The 9484-nt window shown below is 43.3% G+C and overlaps 1 protein-coding gene across 33 annotated transcripts in view; it reads left to right on the forward strand.

Annotated features, from left to right (window-relative positions):
* KCNMA1 (potassium calcium-activated channel subfamily M alpha 1) overlaps positions 1–7939 on the forward strand; it is a 773456-nt gene extending 765517 nt beyond the window's left edge. For 14 of the 33 annotated variants that reach the window (XM_067025278.1, XM_067025282.1, XM_067025286.1 and 11 more), the window contains one exon: positions 1483–7939. In XM_067025278.1, the coding sequence (XP_066881379.1) occupies positions 1483–1634 (152 nt within the window). In that variant the 3' untranslated portion in view covers positions 1635–7939. Of the gene's footprint in view, positions 1–1479 lie in introns of all 33 variants that reach the window. The other 19 variants (XM_067025277.1, XM_067025281.1, XM_067025283.1 and 16 more) reach the window with 3 other exon arrangements.
* Positions 7940–9484: the final 1545 nt, after the last annotated feature.

A 9484-nucleotide genomic window follows, 5' to 3' on the forward strand; every position in this document is an offset into this window, starting at 1 on the left:
AGAGGGGTGGAGAATGTTCCAAGAGGCAGGAAGTTTCCTGGGGGGTGTAAACCAAGTTGCTGAACAAAGGTTAGTGAGTGAGCTTTCACCAAGGCTCATCCTGGCTCCCGCTCGGTTTCTACAATGGGGGCTCAGGGCACTGGACACAGCAAGAGGAAGCATGATCCAAGGAGGGACAAAACAGAGTGGTCATGAGCTGACCATACGTACCGGATCTATAAATCATTAGCCATGCAGGGACACACACACACACACACACACACACACACACACACACACACACACACACACACACACACACGGTCCTCTATCATGATCAAGCCAGGTGAGCAATTTTGTTAATGAATTCATCCAGGACCACTGACAAGGCAGTTATAAATTGTTCTGATAGGGAGAAAAGAAGGCGGGAGAGGCCATTGTCTCTATAGCAGTGGGTGTGCTTGAAAGCTTTTTCCCTTTTTCTTTACTTTTCCTAAGCTACTAAAATGAGGCATATGATTCTCAAGTTAGAATGCACTATTTGCCCCAGTCCCTTTGTATCTGTACACATGGCTGATTTCCCAGAAAATTCCAATCGTAGAAAGAGGCGGGGATGAGGGCTGAGTCTTATGAAATAGCACTAAACTTCCAGGAGGATGCTAGGCCATTTTCATCCTCACCCCAGCCTCTGAATGCCCTGACTCAGCATTCTCTTTCGGCCATCTCTGGATTTAGGGTGGAAATGAAATGACCAGACTTTGTCCAGCTCCCTTGTTGACAGCTTGGGTGATTATAGTCGGTTAAGATAGTGCCACTAGGAATTCTTTTCATAACTTTATAGCAACATAGAGTTTTCTTTCTTGAAATTAAAGCCATCTCAAAAGCCTCTGAAAACATTGGTTGCTATTCTGATTTTTCACCCTCATTGACCAGCAAAAATCTGTGGGCTTACTTTAAGATCCCCAAAACTGGCTGCAGAAGAAACAAAAGAGTGGTATGATTGAGATATACCTTTAAGTATGCTTGTACAAGCAAAGAAGGAGGTCTTGCATCAGATTCTAGATCACTCAGTCTGTGGAAGGGACAATGTCCCTCAGTTTCCACTCAAATCAATGGATGCACAAATCTTTCTTTAGGTGCAATGCCCATACCTAATATTTGTTATATTCGTCATCTCCTCGCTACCAAAGCTTTTTAGGCCAAGAAAGGAACCCCAGAGAACACTGCCAGTTAGTCTTCCAACCCCTCTTTATTCTCTGAAGTCCACCCCTGGTGCCTCCAAGTCCCAATAGCCCATTGGTTCATCACTTGCTACGGGCAGCTGATGTTTCAGGTTCCAGGGTCTCCCTACACTGCACTGTCTCTCTTACCAATTACTCACTGTCAGCTTCTCTCGATTACCTTTTTTGCATTTTTCAATGAACTTTCCAAAGTCTTTGCCCTAGGACTAATTAAGCTTCTCATTTCTCCTTCTTGTTCTCTATCCGTTTTGCCCTTTAGCAGAAAAGAAATGGTTTACAGATGAACCGGATAATGCCTATCCCAGAAACATTCAAATCAAGCCCATGAGTACCCACATGGCTAACCAGATCAACCAATATAAATCCACAAGCAGCTTGATTCCACCAATCAGAGAAGTTGAAGATGAATGTTGACTCCCAGGAGACCAGAACTATTTTTTTTAAAGCCTGACAAACTTCATAAATGGTGACGTGACTTTTCTTCCTCTTACATGCTGAATCACTGGTGGAAACGTTAGGATAAGCAAGAATTGCAAGAAAAATAAAGTAGACAGATCTTTTTCTTTGCCTTGAATATTGCTTCCATGTATTTTGGAAAAGAAAATGATTTCATTTATATATGAACATACTAAAATAGTCATGTATAGCCTCTAGCATTTTAAATTATTTTTATTTATTAGAAGGAAAATATATTTTTTCTTTTTTTTTCCATTGTCATATATATTCCCTATATCTAACAATGCAAACTCAAAAGGAATGTGGCCAGACTCCTTATGCATATTTCTCTTCTTTGTCTCTTTTTCTTTGAGGAGAATGATGGTCACCACCACAGTTAATTATAATTAAGGGAAATGGATTATTAAGACAACTTTACAATGGTCCAATAATGTAAACATGTATTTTAGTAAATTTAAAAAAGAAGACAAAAGAGGGCAGGTGAATTTCCTAGATGGGTATGTATTTTGGCTGTACTAACACCAGCTCTTAATAAATGGAAAGTTACTTATTTTCGAAAGTCATATTTTTGTAGTTTTAGTTTTCATCCTGTATTTCTCACCTTTTGTTCATATATTTAAAGGGAAGACCTTCTTGCAGCTTTTCTACAAATGCCAGATCGGGTTTACCCTGCCAACTAACAATACCAGGAGGGTTGCGAGCGTGCCTGGGACATGGAAGTTGAGGACCAGATGCACGGAAGACATTTCTCTGTTTGTTGTTCTAATGGTGGGGACTCCTTCCTACATGCTGTTATGCTTCTCATTTCATATCTCCAAACCAACCAAGCGGTAATCGCAACTTCGGAAAGGTCTGGTGGACTCTCTCCCCATTCCCCAAGTGCAGGGCTTTTAGCCTGAAAGTTTGTAAACACCAATGAATAGTTTTACTTAACGATAGGATATGATAACACATTCATGCTATTCACTGAGTTTTTGTGTAAAAGCCAGAAAAGTTCCATGATCAAGGAGATGACTTTTGCCCAGATCTAAATTGTTCAGGCCTTCCTTTAGTTGCTGGGACAAAACACACGAACTTGTTACAGCAACCTAAAGAATAATAACGACAAAAGGACAGCAATGAATGCACTTAATACAGACTGTTAGAAAAAGCCTTTGAAAATTACCAGCAATGAAATCTAATGTATCAGCCACTTCAAACTGTGGTCAAAAAGATTTTTCTAACCATCAGACACAATTCCGGTGTCTCCGAGCTCTGCTGTTGCTTGCATGCTCAGTGTAATGGCATCCCAGCAATTGTTCCATTCCAAATGATTTTCAACTTCAAAATGATCAATCTTTGATAGGAACATCAGGATCTCTGGAGCAGCATGGATGTGCTAGTGATTTTTATTTTCTTAAAAATGTAAACTGTGGACACTTGAAGAAACCAAACTAACCAGAATATCCCCCAAAGTCCCATGCTATCTATTCCATTAGACCATGACCCCGTGGTACGTAGTATGTTACAGCAAATCAGATCAGAGCCAAGCAATGAAATCATCATGAAAACATAGGTCCACTAAGTACTCCAATTACCAACGTAGGCAAAATGAGCTTCCACCTCTGTCCCGTCCCTGCAGAGCCAATGTAGTTGTGTTTCCACCTTGTAGGCGTCATCCTAAAGTGACTTGTCAGACTGTGGTTACCCTGTCGTCACATTTTTGTAGAATTAATTCTATAAAAGTATCGTGAATATAATGTATGTCCAACTGGATTGTTTAAAAATTACTTATAATCAATCACTAGTCTACTCAGCAGACTAAAATGACGTCAGCATTCTCTTCAGGCTTATAAACATTTCTTGGGTTCCAACAGAAGTAAAATGGGTTTGTGGGGCGAAACCCTTGCTGAGAGTTGACAACTTTCCTGGAAGCTAGGCCTTCTTCTACGTAACGACTTTGTATTGGGTTCACCTTAGCACATTCTTAGTACATAAATCCACGCTCTTCTTTCCTTCATGAACCCTAGTGCATTCCTGATAACTTGATAACCATTTCTGAATTTGTCTTAACTATTTGGTCTCCTCTGGCAGGCACTGGTGGCCACCACCTAAATGCTCTTCCGTTAGAGGAAGTTAGGCCACGGTGTCCCATGCCTGCTGCCCTCTCTTCCTCATCTCTCCAAACCAATGCACATTGGAAACAGAAGTACAAACTCCATGCCCTTTATGGCTAGAGATTTGAATCTAAGCTTCTTTTTTTTTTTTTTTTTTTTTTTAAACCAAAATGGCTAAGATAGTTTCCTGGAGCAAGGGGTCCCCTCCAAAAACCAATTGGCAGGAATCCATTTTCTTCTAAGGTAGAGCAAGGTTGTGCTGTTTTGCCTTTGTAATAATGAATTGTTTGGGGCCAGAAAATGAAATAAGGCATTTTTTAAAGGGAGTATACAAAATGACTGGCTGGTGGCTCCTTTGGCAAAAACTGGTACCCAGTAGACGGAAAGTGAAATGGAAACAGAAACGAGATCATAACATCATTGAAGGGCTTGAAGGAATGCCAGAGCTTCCTGATTTGTTTCTATTTGTTGAGCCCTCTGGCCCTGAGGGAATCCTCAGCTCACCACGCTCTGACAGACCTATCTTCCTGGCTATGTTCAGCACAGACCAACGATGGCCATCATTGGTCTAGTCCATGTTATAAGGCTCTGAGGTCCCACCCCAGTTTAGGATTCCAGAAAAGCCATTTTCCCAAATTAGTAACTCATGTGCTTTGGGAATCAAACTCACCAACAGGCTGTTTTAAAAGGAGAAAGCACCTACTGATAAAAGCATCGTCACTATCATCATCTTTCTCATTAAGAAAACTTTTGCTTTCATCTGAGCAATTTTATATTTTAAAATAACGCCTTGAACCAAGATAAAACACCTTCAGTAAAAGTGGTTGTGACTAAGGCATGTTGGGGAACACCCAGAAGCTCTTTCCTTCCAAAGCTTGGGGCATCTTATAATGTACTTTGTATAAAATTTACTTGAGGACATTAAATAAACAGGGAATTAGAACTGTTTGGTTAGGATTAGAAAGGGAGAGAGTGAGAAGGTATAAGAACATGGGGCATATTTTCATGTTGTAAAGCGAAGAGTCCAAGTTTCCTACTTATGGTTTAATACGAGGGTTCACAAGCTACATCTGCAAATAATTAGCTATACACTTCGAAAATGTTCTTTCAACTCTCTGAGTCTCAGTGACCTCCTTTGTAAATGAAAGTGATTCATCTAGATGACTCTAAGGTCCCTTTCAGATCTGAGAGGATGTGCTATGAGTTCAAAGCGGGGGCGGGGGGTGGGGCATGGGAACAAGCCAAGCCCCTGGAGACAGTCTTGTCCTGTACTAGAATAATGGTCCTTCGTGCTGCACCACCCAAGCAGTCCTCTTGAGGGTAGTGCCTTTTCTGCTCTGGACACATAGCAGTTATGTCCATTCCTCTGCTTTAGACTTGGGAGTCTCCTTAGGTTCAAAACGCAAATTTCAAAATTCAAACTCACCTGAATCATGTTGATCTGATTATTCTGTGTGTTCCTAGCGTTTTCTTCTCAATCTCATCCTGGCCTGCCTTTTTTACTGGCTCGAGGCTCAATTTCCATCAATCCCTTTATTTCTAACCCATATCTCCAATCTCCAATATGTAGTTAGAGGCTCACAACCCCCAGATTTCTGCAGTTTTCCTCATTTTTATTTCCACATGTGGAGCTGGGCACTAGGAAGGTACCAGTTTTACTTCTCACTTCATTTCCCGTCCTCTGTTTATTTGATTTTTTTTTCCTTTCATTAGTACACCAACCATTTCTTTCCTACTTACCTTCATAAGTCTAATTTTCATCTACCATGTTTCTTTGTCAAAGAGAATCTCAGTTTTAAAAAAAGGAAGGAAGAGAGGTAGAGAGAGAGAAAAAAGTCAAACCAATTGCGACGTGAGTCACCTTACTTATAGGCGACTAAACACATCATTCAAATTGGACGTGGAATTCCAGTGCAGAATCCGTCCATTTACTATGGGGAGCAGAGGGAAAGTAAGATGAGACTTCAGGGAAGGAGCTGGAACGTAAATTGTCTTAAGGGCCAAGCTAAGAGGTTGAGCCTTGCTCTAGAAACTCATGGAAAGCCACTAAATGTCTTAAACAAAGAGTGACAAACACCAATATCTGTGCATTTTCTAGGTTGTATATTTTGCAAAGTCAGTTCTTCCTACATGTTATCAAGAGCAGATATGCAGAGCTGAACATTTTCTCAGCAGCATGGAGTTCTCAAGGGTGCAAACTCCAAGTCCACAGCTCAGCACATGAAGTCCTACCTTCCTCAAATAAATGTTATAAATCCTACTACTTGTAGAAGGTCAAATGGCAGGGTAGGGGCTGGTGTGGGGGCTGCTTTGAGGGCTGGCTGTTGGGGTCATTGGCTGTAGTTCTGGAAAAGGTTCTTTGTGAAAGGAACACTTAATTGGGACCTCAATAGAGGAACCCTGTGGAGGAATAGGAAAGAATGCGGGCAGCTGAGAACTGTTGCGTTAATTAGTTCAAAGTAGAAGAAGCTGAGCACGATCTATAAAGGCAGGCTTTTAAGGCAGAAGGTATGGGGAAAGTGGAGCTGAGAGGAGGGGGTACGGAAGGTCCTGTGGATTTGGACGTGGGAACCACAGAGGTATGTACACAGTGGGGTGTATGGCTGGGTTCTCCAAAGGAGGAAGGGTAGGTGTGGAAGATTTTTTTGAAGGCAGAAAAACATGGGGGCTACAACCATATTTTTTTTAAGGGCTAAAAGGAGCTAAATAAGTAGGTACTCCTGGAAAAGGAGACCTGGGGTACTCCAGAATCAGAAAAATGGGAAACCAGAGACGGAAACTTTAAGAAAGAGAAGGTGGGTCATCCTTGAGGTTGGAAATGAAGGTGTCGGAGATAGCGACTCAGAAGTAAAGGGACGCACTTGAAGAGGGCAGGGAATTTGCTTGTTTGTTTTATCTCCAGAGCTGGTCACGAGGGCCGGCCTGGGTGGGCGGTCAGTTGGTCGCTCTGTGTTACTTTGGATGCCGTAGGCAATGGAGGTTGGATAGGACTTCTAGGTCACTGGAACCCTTCCTGGAGAAGGATCAGAAGAGAGGGATCTTCAGGTGTGCTTTTTCTTTTGCCTCCCTGTTCATGTCATTCCATTGTTCCTCATCTCTACACACTGGCGGCTTTGGTTTCAGCATTCCTAAAACAAATGCAACAATCCCTTTGCTTTAGTGGCTTTTCTGGACAGGCAGCATGAGGAGAGAGGGTTTTTGGCTTGGTGAAAATCATTGTTAATTTCTAGGTCGATTTCAAATCTAAAAAGCTTTCCTTTGGTCTGTTTTTCCCCTCGAGGGCTTCTGTGTTTCTTCTCCTCCGCCTTGCTATTCAGCAGAACAGGGACAAAAGTGAGACCAAAGTGCTCCAGTGTGCTTGCCTTAGGAAGCCTTCCTGGGCCCCCTGTTCAGAGTCTTAGATGGAAATGTCCACACGGCACCGTCATATGCCCGCCAGAGCAAACTAGAGCGTCCGTCACGTGGGATTCAGGGTCAGTGTGAGAAAGGCAGCCAGCAGGTAGGGGAGGCCTGCCAGCAAGGTTGACGGAGCCCCATTTCCACACTAAACCAAAGCTTCCTGCCCCAGAGCAGCCTGCCCCCCTCCTTTCCTTCCGCTGAGCACAGCCTGAGACACATTTGACCAGAACTGCAACATTTCCAACAGGAACCAAGGTCTGCCGGGATATCCTAATTAAAAATGTTCCATTCCCAGGTGACACAGTCACATGCTGCCTAAAACTTCTGGCCCACATCCCACCACCCAGATACTGAAAAGAAACCTTCCCCCACTTAACACCAAAACCTGCACTCAATGTTTCTTCAGGGGACAAAGAAAAAAAAAAAAAAAAGTATGCTTATATAGAGGTCAGCCTACAAGTTCATTAAGGAAAAAGAGCGTGGCTTATTCATCTGTCTTTCAGACGTTTGATTGTTGGCATTATGGTGGTGGTGATAATGATGATGATGATGATGGTAATGATGATGGTAATGATGAACTTCTATGACCTATAACTGGGTTGGAAGAGAGACTAAATGCTGGTGCTCTGAAATGATCTACTCAACTCTGTCATCTGTAACAACCAGTGATAACTCTCTTGTCTTGTAAAAAGGGTTTGTACATAACTTGTACATGGTCTCATTTTGTATTTTTCGCAGATTAAAAATTTATGTATTTGTGTTCTAAAATGGTGAGCGTGCCTTGTGTCTCTGTAGCACCCGCACATCTGTGGGGAGGGGGGGAGTGGAGTCTCTGAGTTTCCATCAGGTTGCTGTAGGCAGCTCTCCCTGAAGGCAAAGTTATGGACTGATAGGAGGCATGGGAATGGCCTTCCATTGCCTTTCCAGCTTTGAGTGTGAACAGAGCCCTGCACCTCCAAGGAGACTGTCAGTGGGTACCAGCCCAAGACCGCAATGGATGGCGTGGGGGGAGGAAGAGCTGCTGTCATTAGATGTGGTGCTTGGGAATCAGTCCCTCCAGGGTCACACCATGGCCAGAGGGCCCACAAGCTCCTGCAGAAACCTCCAGCATGCAGGTTGCTAAAGAAATAGGCAGCCTTCAGGAAGGCCCCTGGAAAGCTAGAATGTGTCTGTCCTCAGCCACCTGCAACCAAGCTAGTTACCCTTTCCTGATATCTGCATAGCGAAGCAGTGCTCTTTTTCCTTGCATTTAGCTTATCAAGACAGCCTTTAGGAGTTTTGATGCATCCTGCCCCATACTCACCCCCCACAGAGAAATTAATGAAACTTTATCGCAAGGCAAAAGAAGAAAGACAATGACAACAACAACAAAAAAACCTCTTAAAAATTGGTGCTGTGGTCTCAGGGCCATCATTTAAATCATCTTCAGAATCCTAAGTTTGAACTCTTTTAGGGAGGCCGGACTTCCAGAGTTAAGGCTGGTCTAGCCTGGAGGGAAAGGAAGGAGCTAGAGAATGGAGAAAAGCCACCCACATTGTATGTATGTAATGTATATAATGTTTGGCATTTAATGTATTCTAGAGATTGTCTCATTTGTTCCTCAGCCACATATTTACTGAATAGCTATTATGTTCACATTCCTCTACTGGGAGCTGGGGATACAACAGTGAGCACCATCACGACCCCACTCCAGTCTGGGTAGGGGATAAACAGGTCGTAGTCATGTATTAAAAATTAACCTGGGCTTGGGCTTCCCTGGTGGCGCAGTGGTTGAGAGTCCGCCTGCCGATGCAGGGGACACGGGTTCGTGCCCCGGTCCGGGAGGATCCCACGTGCCGCGGAGCGGCTGGGCCCGTGAGCCATGGCCGCTGAGCCTGCGCGTCCGGAGCCTGTGCTCCGCGACGGGAGGGGCCACAACAGTGAGAGGCCCGCATATCGCGCAAAAAAAAAAAAAAAAAAAATTAACCTATAGGGGTTAGTACAGTATGGCATTGGGAAGGCATAAGAGAAGCACTTAGCCATTTCAAGAACAATCTACCAACTGACTGATACTTTGAGAAACAAATTCCTATTCTACAATAGCAGCCCAAACCAGAACTCATTCCCAGGGGTCAGCAAGGAAGGTTCACCTGTCAGAATGTGCCAATTCCTGACAGTCTTTGGACCCTGGTTTCTCAACTTGCCTTCTCCAATATTTGCTAACAAATCTGAACGTTGTTGGGGAATGTAATTGCAGAGCATATGGTCCCCATTAGTTAGGCAAACTCCACTGCCAAATTTGACTCCAAGGAAGGAGTCTGCACAAAGGATGAA

The sequence above is a fragment of the Kogia breviceps genome, chromosome 2 (genome assembly GCF_026419965.1).
Source record: "Kogia breviceps isolate mKogBre1 chromosome 2, mKogBre1 haplotype 1, whole genome shotgun sequence".
Lineage (NCBI taxonomy): Eukaryota > Metazoa > Chordata > Mammalia > Artiodactyla > Physeteridae > Kogia > Kogia breviceps.